This window comes from Rhopilema esculentum, chromosome 5, assembly GCF_057945365.1.
Source record: "Rhopilema esculentum isolate cy_ngs chromosome 5, ASM5794536v1, whole genome shotgun sequence".
Taxonomy (NCBI): domain Eukaryota; kingdom Metazoa; phylum Cnidaria; class Scyphozoa; order Rhizostomeae; family Rhizostomatidae; genus Rhopilema; species Rhopilema esculentum.
This window is the reverse complement of record NC_142819.1, coordinates 4,089,102-4,114,556: the sequence shown is the minus strand read 5'-3', so window position 1 is coordinate 4,114,556 and position 25,455 is coordinate 4,089,102. Positions and strand designations below refer to the sequence as shown.

At 35.7% G+C, this 25,455-nt stretch overlaps 2 protein-coding genes across 3 annotated transcripts; one reads left to right on the top strand and one right to left on the bottom strand.

Moving 5' to 3' along the window:
- Positions 1-786: 786 nt before the first annotated feature.
- Positions 787-13,774, bottom strand: LOC135689843 (uncharacterized). Of its 2 annotated transcripts, XM_065207209.2 has the most exons (6): positions 13,375-13,774; positions 11,306-11,398; positions 10,686-10,875; positions 9,485-9,537; positions 5,334-8,851; positions 787-4,013 (listed from the first exon to the last, which is right to left on the bottom strand). In XM_065207209.2, the coding sequence occupies exons 1-6, from the start codon at positions 13,420-13,422 to the stop codon at positions 3,926-3,928; spliced, it is 3,990 nt and encodes a 1,329-aa protein (XP_065063281.2). In that variant the 5' UTR covers positions 13,423-13,774; the 3' UTR covers positions 787-3,925. The 2 variants fall into 2 exon arrangements, with proteins under 2 accessions (XP_065063281.2, XP_065063282.2); XM_065207210.2 differs by lacking the exons at positions 9,485-9,537; positions 10,686-10,875; positions 11,306-11,398; positions 13,375-13,774 and adding an exon at positions 8,994-9,462.
- A 2,264-nt stretch (positions 13,775-16,038) lies between these two features.
- On the top strand, positions 16,039-23,519 carry LOC135689789 (selenoprotein S). Its single transcript, XM_065207136.2, has 7 exons — positions 16,039-16,205; positions 17,822-17,959; positions 18,888-18,994; positions 20,023-20,112; positions 20,367-20,433; positions 22,333-22,392; positions 22,527-23,519. Exons 1-7 carry the CDS (start codon positions 16,106-16,108, stop codon positions 22,544-22,546), a joined length of 582 nt encoding a protein of 193 aa, XP_065063208.2. The 5' UTR covers positions 16,039-16,105; the 3' UTR covers positions 22,547-23,519.
- The last annotated feature ends 1,936 nt before the right edge of the window (positions 23,520-25,455 follow it).

The following is a 25,455-nucleotide window of genomic DNA, read 5'->3' as shown; positions in this document are numbered from 1 at the left end:
CCTTCTTTACAAGTTAAGGAAAAATTCTCCTTTTTCTGAGGCAAATTGACATTCCTACATGTGCCATCCCGACGTTGCAATGCTTCTGATGTCCCTGCCTCCAAATAGATGTTCACAGGGACTAAATTAATCAATTTATCGCAAACAACATGATATTAGGAATGCACTCTGCCTTTGACTCATATCCTGACGGGGTTTTATGTTCACTTTTCAATTCAATATCAGATTTGGACGCGTTCTCGATCATCTTTTACGGTCTGTTTTGATCTCAATGCAAAAGGGAATCAGCGAAAATTGCAATGAAAGCAGGCAATAAACGTATTCTTGGGAGGAAACGCATGGCGAACAGTGACGTAAGCAAAGGATCCGAGAATGAGAAACAACACAACAGTGCAACACCAAAAGGCAGAATAGGGCTCCTTTTGACATTTACAAGAAGGGCTCAACCCCCTAAACCCCTAGCTCTACACTTCTGGATGAGATTAAATTAAAATCAATAAAATGGTTTCAATGTCAAACTTCCGTGCTCAGCAACAACAGAAAAAATAAGATACTTCATTCTGCTTATCCATCTTTGCCCTCGGCGAAATTAGACATTGCAGTGGCTCTGTTGCCCTTCATTCATTTTATGAATCTAACTTCGCTCCCATCCTTTTTTTACATTGTTTACCCATTGCATCCTAGATTTTCCGCTAAATTATTTCCCCAGTTGGAGAATTTTCCCTTAAGGATTGGTTCGGTTCACGTCTCTTTAAAAATACCGTTAAACGAAAGAAAATTAAGAACTGAAAACAAAAAATTTTCTCATTGATACATTAAAATCGTTAAAAGAACACAATAATGTAAACACGCCTAGTTTTTTAACCGTGAACCTTTTCTATAAAAGGCAGTTATAAAAATTCGTAATAACATTTAAAACATGCTACAAAAATAACGACTAGTAAGCTTCGTTGCGGATGGCTTAAGTCGTAGTTCTCTGTAAAGGCTTATCCTCAAGGAGAACTGCATTGTGGGGAATTGCTGGACTTGGTTAATCAAACCGCGGAGCATTGGGTAACCTGTGTCCCAGACCCCAAAAGAATTTGAGGAGTAGCTAGTTAAGGGGGGGGGGGGGGCTAGACATGCAAAAGGTCTAAAGAAAGATTATTTTTGAATTGTTTAAAGTTCGGCTTTGAATTCATCTATCGTGGAGAACCTTCAAGTTTCTACAACCAAAAAGATACTAATTTTGGCGAGTAATGGTAGGGTCATTGTTGACTCGGCTGTATTTCACTCGAGGCAAAGTCAGTAACATTCTGAAACAGATTATCTACCAATACGTCAGAAACAGAGTCGCCTTCGCAGGTATTTTTCTGAAAACATTCCCTCTTTTATCCGAACTCCATGTCCAGACAAAGGAGCGACCTTATTTCCACATCAATAAGGAATTGAAAAAAGGCAATAAAATATCGTTACCCACTGATGGTGTGATCTGTTTTTCTGTCATGGAAAAATGGGAAATCAGGCCTGTAAATTCAAGGAACCAGGATAAGAATTGTTAACATTTTCTCAGTGGTTGGATAGACCAACCAATCAAAGAACCACATGTACATCACGCACGGCTACAGGTTTATCTTAAATACAGTTTGACTACAAAAGCATTAAAACAGACATGGGTACAAAAATACTGGTTTGAAACAGTTAAAATATTTTCTTTGTAGTTTTTCGTATCAAATACGTATATACAATACTGCTACACAATGATATAGTACTTCTTTGATAAAGTCCTATATAAATATTAAACGAACAGGAATCATCGCGATTCTAAGGGAATTAAAATAGGGTTAACATTTCAAAGATATCCGCAACAAAGATGTCACTTGAAACACGTCACAATCTAATCATAAAAATCGTCAAGATAATGAAGTGCAAAGATAGAAAGCTAGTTATGCTCTGGGGTTTGACTGAGAATCAAGACGGTGATTTTGCAGGTGCAATTCCAGGGTGAGAAAATACGGTTTAATAGAAAGGGGGGTTCTCCTTTAAATGGGCTAATCAATATGTGCAATAATTATCACTCTCAAAGAGAGACTCACAAAGATTCTGTTGAAATATTATTCAAGTACCCACTTTAATCACGATTTCCTTATATTGCAAAAGCAACCTCTTTTAGCATGATTTCCTTATGTGTCAAGAGCTCAATCGTGCTATTCCAAGCCAGGATAGGTTTTTTTACATTTATCAAAATTCAGTAAAATGTCAAAAAAGCAATAAAATAAAAGCAGTGTAAGAGTATTTGCTACGCTTACCGAATATGAAATTTTATGAGATTTAGTTTGAATGATAAAATTTGAAGAGGTTCCAAAAAGAGCTATGAATAGCAGAAGATGAAAAGGCGGATTGATTGAAGATGTTTGGAATGATCACAGTTTACAAATACGGGTGTTGAAATACTTTTAGAATGAAGAATTACCCGTGTTTTGCACAAAACGATATTAAAGCAAGGCAGCGAGACTGACAAACAACTATAAAAAACCAGAATACCTTAAAAGGGCAACAATAAAATGTCTGACTCACGGCAAGTACCTTCGGGCAATTTCAGAAAAAAATCAGCATACCAAGTCTGCAATGAGTGATACCTTATATGAAGATATAAACACCATATATTGAGATAAATAACATCCATAAAATAAATAGCAGTAATGGTTAAATATTGGAAACAAATTTCAAACTTGCTCTCCAAATGAGATCAAATTTTCAGGGTCTATACCTAACAAATATAGATATAATAATGAGAATTTGTGACAAGATCAAAAATGGATAATTATGCAGGGTTTTTACGATCTCAAACTAACTTCAGTTGATGGAGAAGTGAAACTGCGTGATGTTTGTCACATACAGTACTCGCATTCTGGGTCCAACACGATTAATACCGATCCACATCGCACAAGTTACGTAACGACAAGTCACCAAACTTTGACAGTTCCTTCTATCAATTAGCTAATAAGCGTTGTGTTTAAAGTGAACGATGCTAAATGCAATAAAAAGTCTATAAAACTGTTGATCTGACTAGCCGCGTAGCTTGATTTATGACGTTTAAAATTTTACTTCATAAAATCTAATATCAACTTTATAATATAAACATACGATAAAAATAAAAACTTAAAAATATGAAAACTGCAATCCTTACCAAAATTAGTTGGATCATCAAAATACTGCAGTATAAAAATTCGACAGTATCAGATATTACCTCGCCGCTCTATGTAGCCGCCACCCTTTCTTGAATTTCAATGGTCTCATGCAATACAATGCTGATTTATTACCTTAAGGGGGTTCCATGACTTCAGGCAGTCAATTTTTAATTAGTACCTATGGATTATTTCAAGTTTCAGTTAACAACTGTGTATAAAAAGCTACAATTTTGCTTCTCAGTCTGAAAGGGTTCTTATAGAATGAGGATCGAATGGAAATGAGAGTTTAAAGATCCTTAAATTTGTCTTAATTGATGACAGGGTTTAAATCATTGCATTAATTGAGTGTTTTATTGAAAATAATTAAGAGCTTTATGCTCGTGGAACGATATCTTCAAATACTCTCAGTATGTATATGCAAAAATAAATGAATATTTCAGGCTGAATTTAATTGGGACCGAAATTTTAGGCAGTAGCCTCCTAGTTTATTAGGCTCCCATACGCATGTTTTTACTGAACTGATATTGCACAGGGGGGAGTTTTAGTCAAAGTTTTAGTCAAACTAATTTGAAAAGAATGCTTGAACGCAGAAGGGGAAAATGACCGTTTGACAAAATTACAGCTCAACTATTAGTGTTGCTTGACAAAAAGTAATAATCGTGCAAAATAGATTTACCCATACTCTGCCAACAACAATGTCTTATTTCATAGCATTTCAATAATAAAACCACAAATTGGGTTATCTCCAGGCGTATTCACACGTTGACATGTTTGTTTCTCTTCATCGATTTGATAATTTGATCAGTCTGTTCCAACTTGGTTTCCATGTTTCTTAACCAAGATCTGGAAAAAAAGATAAGTAAATATAGCTAAAAAAGTCCTTTAAGTCAAGTGAAATACAGATATCATAAAGATCATGGTCAACTTTAAAAAACAGTCAGCATCAAAATATTGATCGGTTTTAAGTGCCCTCCTTCTAAGCTGAACTTGGATCATATTTTTTTGTCGACTATAACTTTGTACAGGCAAATGTATTCATTGCTGCATTTCCATTCCAAAGGACTAACTTTTGTTGTTCTATAATCACAGTAGCCTGCGTGCAGACTTTACTTCCCGCTGCAAAGGAGAGCTAATACGGAACATTTCTCACTATAAGGTGGACCTTTTTGGGTAGAACTGAGAAGATTGTTCGGGTAGAACTGCGTTTCACAATTGTTCAAAACTGGTAGTTAATGATGGAGTTTAAAACAAGAAAGCAAGAAAGCCCGGGATATTGTTGCTGTTTGAGACATGAGTATAATGTGAACAACCACCAACATTCGCTTTTCGTCTTCCGAAAGGTATTTAACTCTCTAAACAGAAAACCAACCATCAAAGTACAAGGTTAAAATGGAATTAAGCTTTCACGGCCAAAACTACCCTCTTCGATAGCTACCATGAGTTCAATTTCTGAGGCTGTGCTCTCTTCTTACAAGGGTTTGGTTGGGCTGTCACCGAAAATATTTGGTTCCGGACAAAAGAACATGCCCCCATCGAAAAACTTTTGATTTACGAAAAATGACGGCCCGAGAAGTCACAAACTAAACAATATATCCAGCAAGAAAGCTAAAACTATTGCACGTGAACTTAATCGCAATAATGAACCAAAAAGAGAGAACGAAAAATTCCTTTATTAGCTCGGTTTTCCATCCAATCCACTGCCATCCCACAATTTTTTTCGGGTATCAATCACTTCATAATCAAAATCAATGCATTTTTTCAATCGATAAAATCAATGTACTCTACATTATAGCAAGCACTTTTAAATACTTATGTAATGCATTTTTATCATCCTTATAAAAGGTTCATTGTTTCTTTGTTCATATGTTTTATAGAGATTTTTTATAGTACGTAAAGTTACTTTGCTTTTATCCTCACTATTAAATTAAATCAGAAAACGCGTTAATAACAGCATAACATGTTGAAGGGTAAAATCCTGTTTACAGATTCGTATCTTTATTATTTTTATAAAAATTATATTATTATTATTGAAGTTTTCTTAAACCTTGGCTTTTTTAGAGGCACTAATCCCTGATAAGAATCTTCTACAACTATTCGTAAAGTATTATATAACAATTGTGTAACAGAAATAAAGTTTGAAGGCAAATAGAGTTTACAACATACCTCGTATCGTCTGCAGAATAAGAATTTGATTTCGTCGATGAGTCGTCAGCAGCTTGTCTGGTTTGCAAGCCACCATACATCTGACTGGAGGAAAGCGAGGAGACGCTTTTTGTGTTTCTTGACATTGAATCTGGAGATCTAACGATCATTACATCTGGAAATGTTGCTTCACTACTTTGAAAGGAAGCTGATGCCAAAATTGAAGATCTAGTTGGGAATCCTAGGTAAGAGTCAACACTCTCGTTGTCAGAGTGCACGGGTAGTGACGACGTGCTCGATATTTTTGGGGTACGTAACGAATGTGGGTTCAAATTTTTATCACCTGGGTGAGGATTCCCTGACAGACTTTGCGACGCTCTCCCAAACCGATTAACGTTGGAAGTATGGCTAGATGCTCTTTCTGACATTGACTGGCTAACAGAAGCGCTGTCCACATCTGCAGTAATGGTCTGTTCCGATGCGCTTTCTGCACTTAAATGACGATGACTCGCATACAACTGAGTATTGTCTGATGATGGGTGACGTCTCATCATACCCCGGGTACTTGTTGAGAAGTTATCCAAATTTTCCCTAACTGTCTTCTCAAAACTTGTCTCAGAGCTATCAACATTTAAACCATCTTTCTTCGGTTTGGTCGTCTCTAACATCTTGTACATCCTCTCAAGCTCAAATCTCTGATTGTTATATTTATCCTCTAGCAGTGATTTCTCTTTCCTCGCTGAGTTCAAAGAGGCCTCGAGGCTCTTTAACTCTCGTAACATTGCACCAGTACTTTTCGACTCTTCATTTAGCTTCGCATTCAACTGCTGCTCCACTGACTTCTTCTCTTTATTCAATAAACCAAGCTTTTCCACAAGCTTCTCCTTTTGCCTTTCCAAAGAATCGTTTTCATGTCGAACAACTTTCGTTTCTTTTCGTAAATCTGACTCCTTTACCCTTGCTTCTTGCACCTGCACCAATAGTTTGCTCTTTTCACTCCGAAGCTCTTTTGTAACGTCAGCAGAAGATTCCAGCTTAGTTTCCAGATGCTTGATAACTGTTTGATCTGCCTCGTTTGCAGTTTTCAATGTCTCGTTCTCTTGTTGTAACTCAATAATTCTGTTTCGCAGAGAGTTTGTGTTTGCATTCATTTTTTCGAGATCGTCATGAATCTCATCTTTTGTCCTTTCCTTCTCATTTAAAAGCCTTTTACATTCGATATCTTTCAATTTGAACTCATTTTCAAGCGTTACATTTTCGTTCTTTAACAAATTAATCTGACTTGTCATCTCAATGGTTTCATTCTCGAAATCGATTAATTTTTTCTTCATCTCTCCCTTTTTAGCAGATAGCTCAATTCGCAGCTGTTCGACTTCTTCTCCTATCTTGGCATTCTCTTTCCCTCTTCCCTCCACTCGCTTCTCCAATGAGCAAACATATTCGTTAAGACCTCCAATCTGTTTTTTCAACAATTCATTTTCAAGCTTAAAACCATTGACTTCGGTTGCAATTTTGGATAAATCGAAGTTTTCTTTAGTAAGTGTGTCTAATTCGGATCTCATTTGTCGCAGACTGTTCTCATACTCTGCCTCAAGCTCTTGGTAATTCGCCATTTGCTCTTCGGTTATGCCTTCAATCACTTTTCGCCATTCATCATAAACAAATGACGGAATCTTATCAATCGGTAATTGATTGCAACTATCCTCCATTTCTAAACGAAGCTCCTTAATTGCATCTAGTCGTGCTCTTTCTAAACCAATCGACCGGTTTAGCTTGAAAAGTTCTTCGTTTTCGCAATAAGCATTTAAGAGCTCAGCAATAGGTATCTCCCAAGACCTAACCTTATGCGTAACAGTTTCTTTAGGCCCACTTTTGCTAACATCAAGATGACGAGATAAATCATTAAACAACGGTCTAAAATCTCCAACCTCTATATTTTCACGCAAAGATTCCTTAGTAACTCTAAAGTTTGATTGATCAGTTCTGCTTATAACTTCATCAGTCAATTCATCAGCGTCTTGTGGTTTCGTCAAAACATCAAAATCACAATCGATCTTTGTAGCTTTTTGATTTGGATCAGAGTTTCCCATATATGGCTCATCCTGACTTGCATAATCGATTTCAGGGACAGATTCCTTTTCATCACGAACTCCACCCTGTTTGTTCGGGTCAACTTCCTCGTTTAGTACATCAGAATCAATGCCGTCCGATCTATCAATGATAGCTAATTCTTTGTCACTCACATATACATTAATATGACTGCCAAAGGCACCTACTAAATCAGATTCTTCCTTGTCATCTATTATGCTTGGGTCCTGCGTATTTTCATCGAACTCATCAATATCAGCACCAGATGCTTCATCGTCATTATAGAAATCTGGCTGATGTCTACCCTCTTCTAAATAAACATGAGTGGAACTGGATGTACTCTTTGTTTTAGAACCGTTCTTACGATTCGAAACATCCTCATCACTGTTATCTGGATCCACTGAACAATAATCTTTAGCGCAGTCGTTTGTAGTATCTGCTCTCTCTAGGATTTCACGTAAATCCGTCGCAGAACCAAGCGTTGTATTTAGCATATCGTCATCCACATCAGATAGATTTTCTGGTGCAAAGTCCAGGTTCTCAGTATGAACCGTTTTCTCCCAGGTAATAATCGGACTTTGTGCCGTGTGATGCACAAAGCTTAGGGTATCTGAGCGTTCTTCTTTGGCAATATCATGCGATAGTTGCTGCTCAGACCAACTTGTAAGTAAACTATTGTTCGTTTGTTCTAGAAAATTAAAAGATTCATCATGCTCTTCTGTTTCTTTATAAGATGAAGAAAAAATGATACTAGCATCTTCCTCTTCATGTGATTCTTTATCTTTCATTTCCGATAACATAACGATTTTTTCCTTTGTTAGTTCGTCTGAGTTGGGCTCTACTTCCCTATATCTGTTATGCAATATGAAATACTGTTCTAGAACGTCGTCTTCAACAGAATCACCATCGTTTTCATGTTCTCTGTGTACGTCTTCAAACGAATCGTGAGTCGAGAGAATATTATCTGCGTTACCCCCGTCTGTTGTATTCACTGGTGCTTTGTCTGTTGTTCCATTGATTTCGTTCCCAGAAGCCTTTGCAATATCATCGCAAGAAAATGACTCTGGTGTTGCTGCTCTGGAGGATTCAATACTAGAAGAGCATCGCGACACATCCGAAGGGGTTGGTGCTTGTATGAATACCAGCGGAACATTCTGTATCATATGACATGTATCACCATTAACAGGTTTCTCGAATTCAACGCAATCAGCGTCTACAAAGATGTCTGGATGTTTTCTCTCCTGGCTAAATATGCTCCCATTTGTTCTACCGGGAAGTTTATCGAATGAAATTACCGCTTCATCAGAGGGTTCTTCGAATATTTCTTCTGCTTTATCAAACTCGCTGAATCGCAATAAGAAGTCCCCTGCTCTTCCAGATTGATAGAACCCATGTGAATCTGCAGTCCAAGCCATACCGTCTTTTGGTGAATTGTCAGATTCTACTTTTGCCTAAAACATTAAAGAATAAGACCACAACTATTACAAAACACATAAATTATTTAGAATGATTATCTCAATGGCAAATAAAAATGGTCCAATATATCAAGATTATGATAATATAAAGGTAGGCTGCTTCATTTAGATGACTGACCTGAAAATAAGTTTGCTTCTAACCTCGTTAAATGCATTAGCATGTGTCTAAACAAGTGCCAATAGTTAATGATATCAAAGTGAATAAAGAGCCGTTGAAAGTGGCCTAGGGCAAAGCATGTCGTTTCTACCAAAGACAAAACATGTTGCTAGGCAACATTCACTTTCTTCAAAAATTCCATTGAAACACCCAGGATGTTGTGATTTAAAAAACTGGTGCTTCATTATTCTTCAAGCAGGTTACAAAAGTATAAAAACTCTATAAACCTAGAAAGAAAACTCTTATGAAAGACCGTTTTCATGAAGTAAAAAAGCTGTGTTTAATACGATCGTGTTACCAGAAACGCATTTTTCATTCCAAGAAAACTTCTCTTGGGAAAAAGCCAACTGCTTGACATGAAATATTTCAATAAAGCGATTAAATGAGATAGAATTCCAAAAAAATGATTTTTACTATATCTTTAAAACAAGATTGCAATGAATTAAGTTTACCTTCACGGCTGTGCTTGAATCATGAAGTTTCGGATTTCTGGTGTCTTTTGCAACTAAGAGAGAAATGTTTATGCTTAATTTAAAAAGGGTAAATACAAGAATACAGCATACAGCAGCTTGAGTAGAAGTACGATATTGGTCAAAATATAAATAACTCGCCTTGGCAGAGACTCTAGAAAAATCAATTTAACTGAAGGAAAATTATAAGAACCATGCTGTTTTATTAATAGGCATAAAATGCTTGAATTGCATATTGATTAAACTTAATTCAATCACAGTCAATTTTATAAGGGCCTTATATTTTTTGTTATTGTAAGACAGCTTCGACTGCTATCTTACGTTCAATCATGACAATCACTACTGATTTGCTTCATTGCGTTTTCTGTGGCCTGTCCTTCGGTTTTGTGCGCCCTGCTGGGGCAGTCTTGCGCCCTCTCAAGACTTCTTAATTTAACTACTAGGGTAATTTGTATTGCTTTTACTGCCCTGCCAACCTTTGGCTATAAGAGGGCTATCTTAGGATTCAGCAAAGGGGGTGTCTTTGCTTGGTTGCTTGTCACAAGAAGTACATTTTTCTTTTAGGACAGGACTTGTGAATCAGAAAAATCCATTTTATTTTCAAAGGTTTGATACTTTAGATAGAACAGAGGGGGGGGGGGGGGCATCAGGTTTGAGTGGAAAAGAAGAATTTTTTGTCCATTTTATGTTTAAAATCAATAGAATTGAAGTGATTCCTTGGGAAGAACCAATATAATTTTCTGTTAGCATCTTGTTGGAAAAAAGAAAGGGAGGTTGGACAACTTGTAATGATGCACCAACGGTCAAACTCCCACTAAATGGTTTGGAAATATAGCCACAAGAATGATTTACCAATGTCTTAGTCCCTGTTTCCTGGTGAAATAATGTTTTCCCATCTTACTTTAACAGCGAAACTTTCAAGAACTTTTAGACAATCAAGAACACAGTCAATCAAGATTACATCTACAAAAAACTTGACAGCAATTCATCTTCAATAAAAATCTTAGGTTGTTTGAATGCTTCTAAAAGGTGCCTAAAAGCTATGATCAGATAAATATGCAGATAATTTTGGAGGGGAGGGGGGCGTTCTGGTTGTATGGAATGAAGGACTAGTTTCATTCCCATATTAATTCCATTATTACGCCAGTCAATAGATACAAGATTTATATTTGAGAATGCCCACCAATATGAAGCTCTCCTTGACCATTCTTTAACACTTGCTTTTCTTCCTCTTTCTGTTCTGTTTCTTTAGTGTTGCTCTTTGGTTCTACTGAATCATCTGTCCTTTTGGGACTTGTTTGCACTTTTTTAAGCAACCCCTCCAAATCAAAAGCAGCAGTATTATTTGCGTTTTCTGGCAAAGCATCTTTCTCCTATGAAAAACAGAATATATAAACTGATGAACTGATGATTTGGCATATAAAATGTTGCAATTTTAGTATCTCAAAGCAACAATATAAAATAATGATACAGTTACAGACTTGCACTTGTATGTGATATCATTTGTTTTTTGCGATAGTGACACCCAATTTGACTTTTGCTGTCTAAAGAGTTGATACTAATTAACTTTAGGATTGGAGATAAATTGATCTTTCTGTTTCAAATTATATCAGTTAACTAAAAGGAACTGTTATAAATGTAATTTTTAATACTGACAAACTTCAGAGGTGTATTGTATTTCTTTAGTCTTGTTGTTTAAAAAAGGAGTTGGCAAAATAGTCAGACATGAATTAAAAGTCCAAAAATACGATTTGCAGTGAAGCTGTCTCTCCTTTCACATGTAAGTTAATACTCATTTCAAACCTGTCGGTGAATCTGTGAAGTATCTCTGGAAGGAGATGAGCTCCCTTGCCTCAGTCCTGTCTCTGAACTGCTGTGCTGGGTTTCTTTAAGAACCTATAAAGTGACATTTGACTGTAAATGAAACTATCATTACCTTTTTAATAACTTACTTAATTATGTGTATACCATGTTTTTCCTGCATTGGTGGTAGAACAAGATGCTTCTTACATCTTTCAGTTTTGCCCCTAGTCTGGTCATCAGGCAACAGTTGTTCTGCTTTTTTCTACACACAAGTATCATGTCAATTGGAAGCAACTTGCTTGTTGATTTTAGTTTTTATCACCCTTATTTTGAGACATAAAGCCTCAGCCTCTGATGCAAGTTTAAAAGTGAGAGGAGGGCCACAAACTCAAATAACTAATTAAAAAATATCTCCTATCCTGCATTAGCTGAAGTTTGTCTTTCATTCGGACTTGTAAATTACAGTTTAAATATAGTACTCATCTTCTGTAGTATACTGAAGAAAACTGAATTGAATTGAGTCCCTAAAACTGCCACTTGTGTATCAGATTTGGTTCATAGAAAATCTTAAGCTAATGAAATGTTAAGTTGTCATAGAAAGACATAGCTAAAGTCAGATTGATTTATGATTAGTATAATTCAACAACGGGCAGTTTAGGTTAGCAAGCAAATGCTGACTAAAAAGTCAAGTCGCAACATGAAAATTTGTCTCTAGCAAATGAGGTAATTGCACCCAAACAGCACAAACTGTATTAGCCCATTGTAGCTGAAATATTGAATTTGGTTTCCATTAAAAATTTATCAGACAAAGGGGCTGACTGCTCCCACCAGGCTAGGAGAGGGGGATAACATTTTGTGATACATCTGTCGACTGGCATAGCAGATACTGCTGTTTGCAAACAAATAATAATATAAAGAAAGAGGGCTAGCATACTCAAATAAAAGACCCTGGTAACCACCCCATGTTTTTTGAAGATTTGTTCAAAGAGCATTTGGGCTGATAACTTGTTCAGTTTATTTTTATAACAGCATCTAAGGAGCTAGCATAGCATACCAGAAAAAAAGGAGGCACCATGCTCCTGAAACAGCAGATCAGCAGATTGGTTTGTATATCAGCAGATTTGGGAATTTTTGTACATGAATCGTGGATTTTTGATTGTTTTACTACAGATTCTCAAATCTGGAGATTCTTTCTGAGGTGGATTCTAACGATTCTGTTGAGAGGGGATTCTAGACTCTCAATAAAAAACCAAGGTTACCTGGTGCCATAGAGTGTAACATGATAACTGAACATGAAAATTACTGATTTCTGGATTACGGGGTATAAACTAGTGGATCATGCATTAGAAATTAGTCAATTTGCATATTTCAATAAACCTTACATCCTCTTTCAACTGGAACAAACAAAATTAAAGTTATTTACTGCATCTATTATGATGGAGTACAGCACTGACTGTGAACTGAGAAGTGAATCTTCTTTTAAAAATGCTCACAGGTTCTCAATCCCTTGTTTAGATAGCATAAGCTTGCTGAATGAGATTCACATTTGGATATTTTATTCACATTCTCAGCTCTGCAATGTTTTGCTTGATATAAATTCATTATTACTTCGAAAGTACAAGTGAATTTTGAAAGGATTTTGTTTAAAATCGACTAAAACATCACCGTTTCTAAATTTTTCTGTAATGCAATTTACAATTAAGAGAATACATCTGAACTGTCTTGCCTTGTATACTGAAACTAAAAGGCATTGATACATATAACATTGCTCACAAATTTATATTCAAATATTTCATTTCACAGCAATTCGTTACATATGATTTTGCATTGAAAAATATACAGCTACTGCTCCATTTAAGATGCCGACCAAGTCTGCAGAGTACGGGAATTATGAAAAAGAATCTTATGTGCGACAGAGCAAGTAAACATGTGTGTATGTGTGCAGAAATAGTGGGCAACCTTGTATGTGCACACCACAAACTCTGCAGAGCAGGCTGTGTAAAATTGTCCTTGTGTTGTTAGGCCTAGACCTTGTTGGTTGGAGCTGATACCGGGACAATAGGACTTACCTTTGCTAAAATTGGCGATGAGGCAACGAAGTTTATTTCATGTGCCATATCATGTCAACTGCATTTGATCGGCAAGCCATGGACCCTCTGTGTTATCATCTTTCAAACCGCCATTTGCAAGTACACTACTGACCTTTGACTTACAGTTGTTTCCAAGGAAGGCTGTTGTTGCCTCCGTTTTTACACAATGATATTGAAGTGAATACTATGAAAACCTCCCACTAATTCAAAAAAAAATAACAGAGGCAAATCTACCCATTACTTTCGCAAATCTATTCGCAAAATCTTAATTTTGAAAATGTTTATATTTGTTTCTTTGCCATATTGACTTCCTCAAATTTCACAAAATTGGTACAGACTATAGACACTTTTATAACCAAATTACTATCTCCTTCAACTGATGTTTTTATAAACCTCTTTTTTCAACCCAAAGCGATGTCTACAGACAGATATCAAAAGTTATGTATAAAATGCAAAGATCAGTCGGCTTATTAAGAACTGATGCAATTTACTTATCTAAGCAAGTTCACAAAGGGGCATTCACCCTGAAAGACATTACAGGAAGACTTTTCGAATCGCCTACCCTAAAGGATTTACCAACAGATCGTGGCTATTTCTTTGGGCAGGTGAAATCAGCAAAGCTTCTTAATAATGCAATCTTTTGATAACCTCAAACCATAGATACTTTTGGTTAACAGACTTGGACTTCAAAAATTTACAAGAAATCATAACCAATTAGCAGGTTTGGATGCACGAAGAGAAAACCAAACCAATGTAATCATTATCGGCTGTGATCAGCTGTTTATATTTACAAATTGAAAAGCTAATCATTAGAGCTGAATAATTATTTCGAGCTGGCTGTTGCTCAACAAATTATATTATGCATTTTTCAATACTACACGAAATTCACCAGTAAATATAGCTTAGAGCAGACCTTTAGATCTATATAGCTTATAGCTTAGAGCAGGGCCGGGTGTGGCCGCGGGCAATCGTACGCGGGCAGCCGGCCCTTTAGATGTTCCTGTCCGGCTCGCGCGAGTGTGTGGTCAATCAGAATATAAGGAACATGAACTTTTGTAGGAGTATTTTTCTACTTTCCTTGTACCGCAATTTTTAAGTAATACATATATCCTTCATGTAACCTGTACCAGCTAAAATGTGGTATAATTTGTTACTTTTTACATCAAAAGAGAATTATAATTGTGCAAAATTAAGTTATCGTTCGACCCTAAAACGCCGTTCAGGTTTTTCATGTCGTTCCTTAGAAAAACCAATTGCTCACCCTTGGCCTAGAGTCTGATAGCCCGTTACCTTTTAACAGGAAAAATGAAAATATCAAAACAGCACCAGTATCTAAGAGCAGCAGCAGTGACACTACAAAAGAGTCACCATACACCTTAAATACCGTAAATCCTCGAATTACCCCCCTCGAATAAGCCCCCACCCTAACTACAAATACAAATTGTCAATAAGCCCCCCCCTCGAATAAGCCCCCACTGCTACCGTAAATTTTCGAATTGGACCCCATCTATTTGATGGTTTTTGCCATCTGAGGTTGCCTATGGCGTTTTATTGAATAACCACAATAAATTCATACTTTTGGTAGTAATTAATCAAATGCTCATAAAGAAATTTCTACTAAAATAAACGAGGTCTTTTAATAATGTCTTTTTAATGTCTACAATAATTTTACAAGCCCCCCACCTCGTATAAGCCCCCCTCGAATAAGCCCCCAATCAAAAATATCAAAAATAAATAAGCCCCCAGGGGGCTAGTTCGAGGATTTACGGTAACAAAGAGCACCAAGCTCTTATTTCAAAACTTTTAAAGGTAGATTTTGAGAGAATTGCTGACAGCAGTTAGATTTTTTTTCTCACTTTTACTCGCCGTAACGCCGTCTAATTAACCTTTGGGACTTGATCTTGTGAAGATCTATTAGGAATTCGTGTAAATCGATCATTCTATTATTGGCAGAAGAAGAGAAAATGAATTTCTCCCTCAATAAATCTAAGACCAAAGTATTTGCTATAGAAACATATTCTGTTAAAAGTGTTTGATGTTTTCAAAACCTACCACTTTCAGTATACAACTTTTAGTAGGGAGTTCATGGTACCGATCATGTCTCAAAGTTCAGGGGCGGAGGCTTTAGCCAACCAAGTTTCTTCTTCTGATATAGCTACAAAAATCGTGCTGATGAGTTTTCTATTTAATTCGTATTATTTTCCTACATTTCTAGCTTCAATTCTCCCCTCCACGTCAATATTTGCTCTGCCCAGTGGCGGACATTGCGGGATTTGGGGTGGGGGGTTGAGTTGGGGGCAAAAACTCAAAGTTTATTGAGTTTGTGTCTTTTGGTCTGCCACCCCTGAAAGTTAGAGATATATATTAAGATAATTTTCATACCAAATCTAGCAAGATATTTTAACTGAGAATACTTATTGTCATTGACAAAGTGTTCGCTAAGGTTTGCAATAATTCTTCTTCCAAAATAGTTTTAAACTTTATTTTGAAGAACGGAGAGGCTATAGCTTCGATAACCCAGTTATAATGCCAAGATTTAGGCACGCCTCCCCTGCTGATCTCGGTGACCCCACCTTTCCTTGCTGCTCCGTGTGTCCGTGACCCTTCTCATTTTGAGCCTCTATCCCAACCCGTACAATCCTCAGAACGGGGCAACAAGAAGTCAGCAAAAATTGGACTCAAAATCGAAGGAACGACACGTCAAAAAGTAATGGATGACAACGATGCATTTGGTGATGCTGAAAAGCCTGCCCATGCAAATAACTTGCAGAACTCCACGCCAGACACGCTGGTTCGAATGGGGTGGTTAGGTTGGTATCAGAGGGGAAGGGTGAAATGACGTAAACATTACTTTTATGAAAGGCTTGTTACAAGTAGAGTCAAAACATAGAATGTGGTCATAAGGATATTGTGTATTCTATTTTTATATAAATGTTTATTTTCTATTATTTTCCATTATTATTTGCTGTAAGAAGACGGAATTTGATCTATGTATAATGTATGTACCTATAATATTCTTTAATGTGAATAACAAACTAAGTTTGAAAACTTTTTTCAGTTTGGTTCACAAATTAAAAGGACAAATAATCTAAATTTAACCAATAAAGAAGTAAAAATTAGTAAAAACCTAGTACAAAATTCAAATAATGAGTTATAAACCTATAATGTTAGTTATTTAAAGTTTAATAAATAAAGGCTTGCTAGGTGTCCTTCTGTTAAAGCTATAGATCAAAAAAGCACATTGTCTCTGTAACTTTCACTCATTGAAGTTTTATTGAATCAACGGAAAGAAAATAAATTGGTTTATGGATTAAAATGAATAATATGCAAACGCTAAGGAAAACATAGTCAAAAATAAATTTGTTGTGATAAGTATGACAGACAAACTTTCATATTGGGAAGAAAATGCATTTTTTTAACATCAACAGATACAAATTTAAACACTGACAAATCCAAACGCCACTTCTGTCATTACTATTAAACGCTTTCACAAGAAACTTATGCCATCTATTTAAACCTACTTAGAAAGCTTGATATCCTTAATCAATAAATCTTAAATACAATCCTTGCACAGTTTATTTTGCCTCACCTGTCTTGTTTAGCTAAGATTAGTTTATGTTTGAAAAGTGTTCGAGGTTTGCTATGTTATAAGTAGTATTGAATGAAACCAAAACCATATTTGGCAAAAAATATTACCTGGCTTTTTATGGTATAAAGTTTGCACTGCTTGAATCTATGCTGGAAATTTTCCAGTATAAATTATTATGTCAAGACATAGAAGATTTGAAAAAAAATAAATTTGATCTGGCATACCGGTGTACAGAAGATCTACATATATAGTTCCAACCTTGGACTGTTTTATATCTGAAACTATCAAGTAAATTAGAAAACATAAAATGCAAGGAAAATGAGTTTTACTTTTTACCTATGTCATACCAGTTTTAATCCTTTGTAGATTCATCACTGTTGTTAATGAGTTAAATAGTTGTTGTGCCCAAAGTTTTTTGCTGTCACAGTTTTCATTCAATTAATATTGTATGAACACAGACAGGCTTTTTTCTCTTCTTGTATCTATTTCTAAACTATTCTACTTGACAAGAAATTGTTTTTTATTGTTGTTTTTTAAAGTAATTTGCAGAGTGAAAGTATAAAAATGAAATAATCCATTTTCTTCTTGGTGAATCTGAGCAGAGTCATATCGAGTATCTCTTCCTTTTGGTATATTAAGCCTATGTTCCTTGCCAGTTTTTATTTTGGAAAGATGGTTATTTATTTGGACTAACGTGTTGTAATGTTTACAACAAGTACTTCCTAGATATTCTGTTTTCATCATAACTTTGCTAATCAAGCTTCTTGTTATAGGCAGATATGCATATGTCCAATTCACTCACTATTACATTCACTTCCTATCACTTTTTCATTTCAGCCACAAACATTCTGGAAAAGTATGGATGGTTTATTATTTTGGGAATAGTTTTGTTATTCTTTGTACTGAAGAAGCTAAAACCATTTTTCCAGAAATGGAAAAGCCAGATGGAGGACTATTCTAATAAGAAATCTGATGGTGATTTTTAATTATATTTCATTGAAACTCAAGCTTGAGACCTTCTTCTTGGCATCAACTTTTGATTACAAAGAAAGAGTTTTTAAACATAATTAACAAATGATTAACTTATAGTAATACAGAATTTAGGTGAATGCAAAAGGTAATTTGTAATAATACAACTCATATTAGATCTAATCATTGAATTTATTTTCGAGTCTCAGCAGTGACCAGGTAAATACAGGGGCAAACTGATAAGGGCTGCTGGGATACGATGACATCCTAGACTTACCCTTTTGCTTGCATTCACGGTCCCTTTGTATTATTTTAAAGTTTGCTAATCATATTGTACAGGTATCCTTAATCTAAGCAATGTGCTGCCTGTCTGTATACTTGTAAATAAGTTGTACATACATGGTTTACATACATATAACTAAAACTACTAATAGCTATTGGAAGTACAGTCTTAAATTCGCAGTAGAATCCAATGATTGTCACACCAAATCTTTGTTGAAAAGGTGTGTCAGTAAGTGGATTAAGACTGTAAACAGAGCTAGCTTGAATGTTTTTGCATACTTGGGTCTAAATTTAATGTGACTGTAACTTAAAGTGAGAGTTTAAGCAAAGTGACTATCAGTGAAGTCAGCTGTACCATTGATAAAAGTTGATTTCTTAAATAAGAATTGAGATGTATAATGCAATAATAATAAGCTAAATCTTCATTTTGGAGCCATTACCCTGCAACTGGGACCACAAGCTATGTGCTACGTATAAACAGAATCATGCTATGTGTAATAATGATATAACTTACAGGTTCATGCTGCAGGTTTTAGCCTTAAATCAAATCATAAATTGTCTCTCTGAAGATCTAAACATTGAATTTAGCATGTTTTGTGCAGAAGTTCATTTTTACAATTAATTTATATGAAATTTTTATGATTTTTTTCAGATCCAAATCATATATATCAGCAGCATGAGTCAATGGAGAAAGCAAGGAAGAGATTGCAAGAAAAAATTGATTTAGATGTAGAAAAAGCCAAAGAGCGAAAGCAACAGGTGTGTTTACTTTGCAAAGGCAATTTACAATAATTGTTTTTGTATGAAGTCTTGAAAGCTATCAACTCCTAACAGTTAGCCATTTATAGGCACCCACCCAAATATAGTGAAACTACTTCTGTTACCAGACATACAATTCAACTATATCTTTAGATACAGCCAAACTCTGATGCAGATTGGATAAAATATGATATTATTTTAAGAATAGCAGGTACTTACACCAGTTGGTTTATAAACAAAATGTAATATATTTGATGTTTTACTCTCCATTGACTCAAGACTGAATCCGAATCCAGACATTCAACATACTATATTTCCTCTAATGAACACTGCCCCCCGAAAAAACATCTCCCACTATTGAACGCTGCACTTTCAGCCTACCATTTGAAATAAATGCCACCCTCTGATAAACACCACCTTTTTTAAAATGCTGACTTTTGAAAGGTGGCATTCATTAGAAAAAAGCTTACTGTTTGAAAGTTATGAAAGTTTTTATGTCATAGGGATGATAAACTCTGATTAAGACAGTGATATTGCTATTCCTTGACAATTCCATAATGTGAACACTTCTTTTGCTCTTTTATCACACTTTTCTTGTCATTTTTAATTTGACACACACTTTTAATTTTGCATTAAGCGCCTCTCTCTGATAAACGGCAGCCTCTATTAAACCATGTGTCCAAAAGTTAAATTTTGTAATACACTCAGTTTCAACAGCTTTCACAATCATCCCATGATTGGGGCAAAGTTCACCATAGCAGATGAAAGGTGAAAGTTATCTTGCCTGCCTTACATCATCAATTCAAAGAATTACAGTGTGTTCCTATTATATGCTAAATTTTTGGGAGGATACATTCCTTTTTTCAAATAGTGAACAACTTTTTAGCTCTTATTTTTCTATAGTGAAAGAATTTTGGATAGTAAAAGTTTCAAACCACAAAAAATTTTATAATTTTAGAGCCTTTAAATGTGCTTGTTGGAGTGGTTCTATGATTTTCATTTTTACAATAATTATGTTATCATCCTAGTTAGAAGCAGAGAAGAGAAGAGAAAAAATTGAAGATTGGGAAAGGCATCAACTTGGCAAAGGGTATAGATCAAAAATAAAGAAACCACATGTAAGATTGTTATTGTCATATAAGAAACAACAAGTATGTTGTATGATAGGACCATAGTTTGAAATCTGCAGCTGATAACATTACTAAGACAAAGAATGTGACTTCAACCTTGCAGTTGTCTTGCAATTGTATTAGTATGCAGCATAACTGACTCTTTTACAAATTATTCCAAATTTATGTTGCAAATGTAATGTAGTTTTTTATTTGTCAAAAATACACCCCACCTCTCCACTTATTATTTCCATTACTTGTAGGAAGAAACTCCAGCACCAGATTCAAGTAAACCGAAACCAAAACCAAAGAAGCCATTGAGACCTGATGGTCTGTATTGTTTTTTTGTCATCTATTAATTGAATTATCATGTCTTTATTGTAACAGCTTGAAAGATGGATTTTGAGCTAAGACAGACTAAAGCCCTGGCTAAATGACTAAACATTTCACTAAACATTTCACTCAACTTTTGTTTAATGAAAAGTTTAGTGAAAAGTTTATTTGTTTCACCACCCTGTTAAGTTTTGTTTAGTCCTGTTGAGTGTTGTTGAGCAAAGTTTGATTCTTGTGAAAAACGTTTAGCGCTGTTTAGTGTTGTTTAGTGTTGTTGTTTTCCTTGTTTTCCCAGTTTTCTTCTCTCTATGTGACCAAAAATCTCTAGTGCCTTCGTATTTTTTTACCCACTTCTTGCACTTGCAGTCTTTTATGCTAACATACAACAGAACAAACAGAAAGCAAGATCTCCTACAACCCCACAGCATCCTACACAGGTCGCAGTTCAAAATAATGCTCAAAGTTTTGCCAGCCTTGCTAAGCTTCTCTCATTTTCACTAAACATATGTTGAGTGAAATGTTTAGTGTAATGTTTAGTCATTTTGCCAGGGCTTAATAAGATACCTGGTTTCCCCATAAAGTTTGGTTTTCACTTAAGATTATTTTATAGTTGGAAATGAGACAGACCTTAAAATTATGTCAAAAAATGTGATCATTCTACAGAATTCAAAATTCAAGTAATTTCATAAGTTGGAAACAAAATTCTTGATTTCAATATCATATTATCTAGCAATTTATCTTCAGAAGGATGTTTTTACCAAAAGGTGTCCAAAATTTCTGCACTGTTTGAGGTATCATTTGGTTGATTACAATTAACAGGTTTTAGAAAACAAGGCCTTGGTACTGCAAAGGGCAGGTTCTGCAAAAGAACTGCAAAAGAACAACTTGTAGCAGGAGAGGTCCCATTCTCAGTAGTATTGTATGACAAAACAGAAAAGGGATACAGAGAAAAATGTTGTGCCAAAATCTTGGCACTATGTTTAACTCCGTATGATCTCAACCAGTCTGAAGAACATGTCTGTTCTTGAATAGATAATTCTGACTGCACAGTTAGCCACATTTTCCACATGCAACAGTTTAGCCCAGGCTTGTTCAAAGCATGGCCCGCAGGCCACATTGTGGCCCATGATGTTGTCTAATGTGGCTTGCGCTTGGGTCGAAGTTGATAAAGAACTGCTTTGTATTTATTAAGGTTGTAAAAGAGAAATTGATTCATATTATTTATGGTATTATTATTTCATATTATTTATGCACACGTACTCTTGGCGACTTCCAGTTCAACGCAGGGAACCAAACCCTCTTTGTTGCGCCCAAACTATGAACAGGCTGCGCTTGTTTAAAAAGTTCAAGATTGGTACAAGCCATGTTTCTCAAAAGCGGGGAAGAGGGAGAGATAGTGAACTTGGTAAACGCATTTGCAAATTATCGGGACAACCAATTTTTCCTTAGCTCAGCAAAATGACATTGTTATGTGTTTGATTTTGTTTGATAAACATATAAGCGGCTTCCCAGTTACTGCATTATTCAGAAAGTAGCCCTTCTTGAAATACGGTTGGACAACCCTGGTTTAGCCCATGAAGGTCCATCATATTCTGTACCAAAAGTATATCTCATTGTCTCACAGTGGGTTTGTCTTGCTGATCCCATTCTGAATAGTTATCTCATTATCTGTGCAAATATTTTCTCTACTGTTTCTTCACAGTTTATATGTGAATGCATTGCACTACCTAGTTATTTCTTGTTTCTATTTACTCATTGTATTGCTCTTACTTTTCCAATGTGCAAGGCATGCAAAAAATGAAGCTTGATATGTGTATAGTGCAAAGGTGTTCATATTTGTCTCCTTCTGATCAATACAATTTTCTTATGCAAAGTTGCACTCATTGTTTTCTATAGACTACAACCCTCTAATGGGACAAGGTGGAAGCTATGGCTACAGACCCACTTCACGTAGAGGTAAGATCCAGCATCACTCATTCATACTTGTTGCTCTGTTAAAGTCAAATCAGTTCAGTTTAGGCTATGTTCTCTGCAACAAAGCCATGATGTCCCATATAAGTCTGGCTGGTAAATTTGTTTTCTTTTTTCAGATCAGTCTGGAGGTGGATGAGGATAATTTCTCACAATGCATATTTTCATGGGTAAAATAAGAGCTATCTGCAACTCATATTAAATGTATGAATCACAGACCATGCCTCATAAGCAGAGTTTCATGATTTGTGGTTGCAGGAAGCAAAGTTTAACCTTTTACTGAAGCTAGTACTACACAACATAAGACCAAAAGATAAGCCAGTAATATTTTGTCAATTTTATTCCAATGCAACTTATTTTCTGAAACAGAAGATTTCCAGCCCTGTTTTCTGTATTTCATAGTTTCAAATTTGATTGCCCCAATAATTTTTTATATTGATGGGATCTATGTTTCTACAGAGGTAATTCCTATAACCTCTGGTGACCTTTCTTGGCTGTCAAAATGAAATTCCTTTTTTTAAAGGTGTCTTCAAAATTCTGTTGGCTATCCTATACGTTTAGTAGACCACAGTTGGGATATTATTTATAGGTATCAAGACTCCAAACAACCATGACCCTTCTATTGTTTTACTGCTTTCAAATCTGTGAGATGCATGCAAAATGCATTAGGTAATGGTAGTTCTAATTTCATACATTTGATAGTGATGTTGTAGCCCTTTCTTATTGCCATGGCTGCATTGTGAGAATATTAGCAAAGAAAAACATGCCTAGGCTTGTGCAGTCAAAGTAAATGACACTGGATCAATGCTTTGGTTGATGATACCTCTCATGTAAACACATGAAGTGAACTGATTGGCGGATGTAAGCATATGCCAAGGCATGGTATTACAATAGACTGGGGACTTCGTTTCAGTTGACAGAGAAACAAATATGAAATACAATGACATAATGCATAAATAATGCATAATATTTATTGCAACATTCAACTGATAGATATAGTGTAATTTAAGAATAAAAAGTTACCTAATGGTATTCATTTATATTTCACTTGTAAATAGTGGTTAGTAGAATAACTAAACATACGGACTTAAATGAATTCCATTGTTTTACAACTCTTATCAACTATATTTTGGATATCTGGAGTTGGATTTTTGATAACGGGATTACATGGTCAATGTGTTAGTCAAATAAATCTGGACTGAAGTCTTGATTTATTTCATGAATCTAGATGAGATTTATCCTGAACATTCTTCGCCCGTCTTTCCCCTCATCCTTTTACACTGAATGAAACCAAAAGTTAACCTTTTTAGCGAAACTAGAACTGAATGGAGAAAGACCAGAACCAATGTTTGTAAACGCGAGGCCCATGATGGTATCTTACTTTCGAAAACGTATAGTTCCACTTTTTGTTATAATTATATTAAATTGTGGGATGAATTCGTGCTCGAGCTAGTAGTGCTCCGCGTTGCGTTTACACCGGACTTGTGGATCCGACCCCATCTGGTTTGCTGTCCAAGTGGAACATTTGCAGCCACAAATTACGAACGAGGGAAATAGTTGCAAAAAAAGGAGAGGGGTTCTTCAGAGGTGAAACGCCATTTGTTTTGCTTCTCTTCGGTGACTGATTTGACGAGAGTTTGTATGTAAGGTGTAGATTGTCACTATTTCTATAAATGTGTGAAAAGAGAGGTCTTAATTAACTGGGTGGGTCGATGTTTTATTTTTTGTTGCGACAAGCAATGGAGAACGAAGTATAGAAGCGTAAGGTAGCTACTTTGGTATGTTTATGTTCATGTTTATTTTTATAACGAACCTAATTCAAGGCTTACATACATAGCTGGCAAATATGCCGAGACACTTGTAAAAAAATAATTTTGTGTCAAATCATCCCCTCCCTCCCCCAAATCAATGTTGTTATGAGTGCAGTGCATCCCCCCATTATCATGAAAGCATGTCGCCCAACATTGACCTGGGGGGGGGGGTGGGAGGTGGGAGGTTGTGTGCGCGACTAGCGTCCATCACATAAAGCTTAATCGTTGTATTTCATTTTTCGTCAAAATGTCTCAGCAATGTTTAGCAAAGATTGTAGTTTGCCAAGGCCCTTATTTTTGACCGCTTTTGAACACATTGCAGAACCAAAGTTCACTAATAGTTCCTTAATTTTAACTGCATATTATTTAGTGCCCTGAAAATAATACAGACGCAAGAAAGACATTCAAATTCAGAATTTTGCGATGAATTGTAGCGAGTAAGTGGAAACTTCTCAATAAAACACCCTGCAAAGGCATAAGACACAATTAATGCCAGTTTTGTTGAAGAGCTTCCTTAATTTCTATAGTTTTCAGGGATGACAATATTCAAAGTCGACAAGTTCCTTAGGGATTTTGTTCTTAGCAGAAAATAATTTCTTAAACGTGTTGGCCATCTATATGTAGGGGTTCCTTATAAAATGAATGGGAGTGAGTCCATTTAAAAAAGGGTTATCGTGAGGGTGCCATTGTGTGCTGATTGCTTCTTACAACAAACTTAACAACTTTTATTGTGGGTTTTAACAACGCACACAGGGCAATTTTTTATCTCAAGCCAGAACAACATAGGTTACACACGAGGGTAGTCGTGGGTAATGTCGGACACCTTCAATTATTTTGCCAATCTGTCAATGCCACTATTTATTTTCGAAGAAATTCTTTATTCTTAGGAAACCATATTTATTAGGAAATTTGCTGATGAATTTATTGTCACATTACATTTAAATAGTTTAATGTATTTCTGAAATCAGCGCTAATCACTCCATGTGGATAATGTCAGGCATCCATGGGTAATGCCGGACAGGCAGATGAAACACAACACAGTTTTGGCGATCTAAATAAGAATATAAGGCCAGGGATAACGCAAGAGTTTAATTCTAGGGTGGGAAATGGTTATATTTTCCCGATAAATGTCTTTATTAGTTGAAAACATGTATAATCAAAAGTTTGACAATAATAAGCTCTGAAAGAAAAGCAGGGATTTTATCCGAACTTGTATCATTCATTGTTAGATATAAGA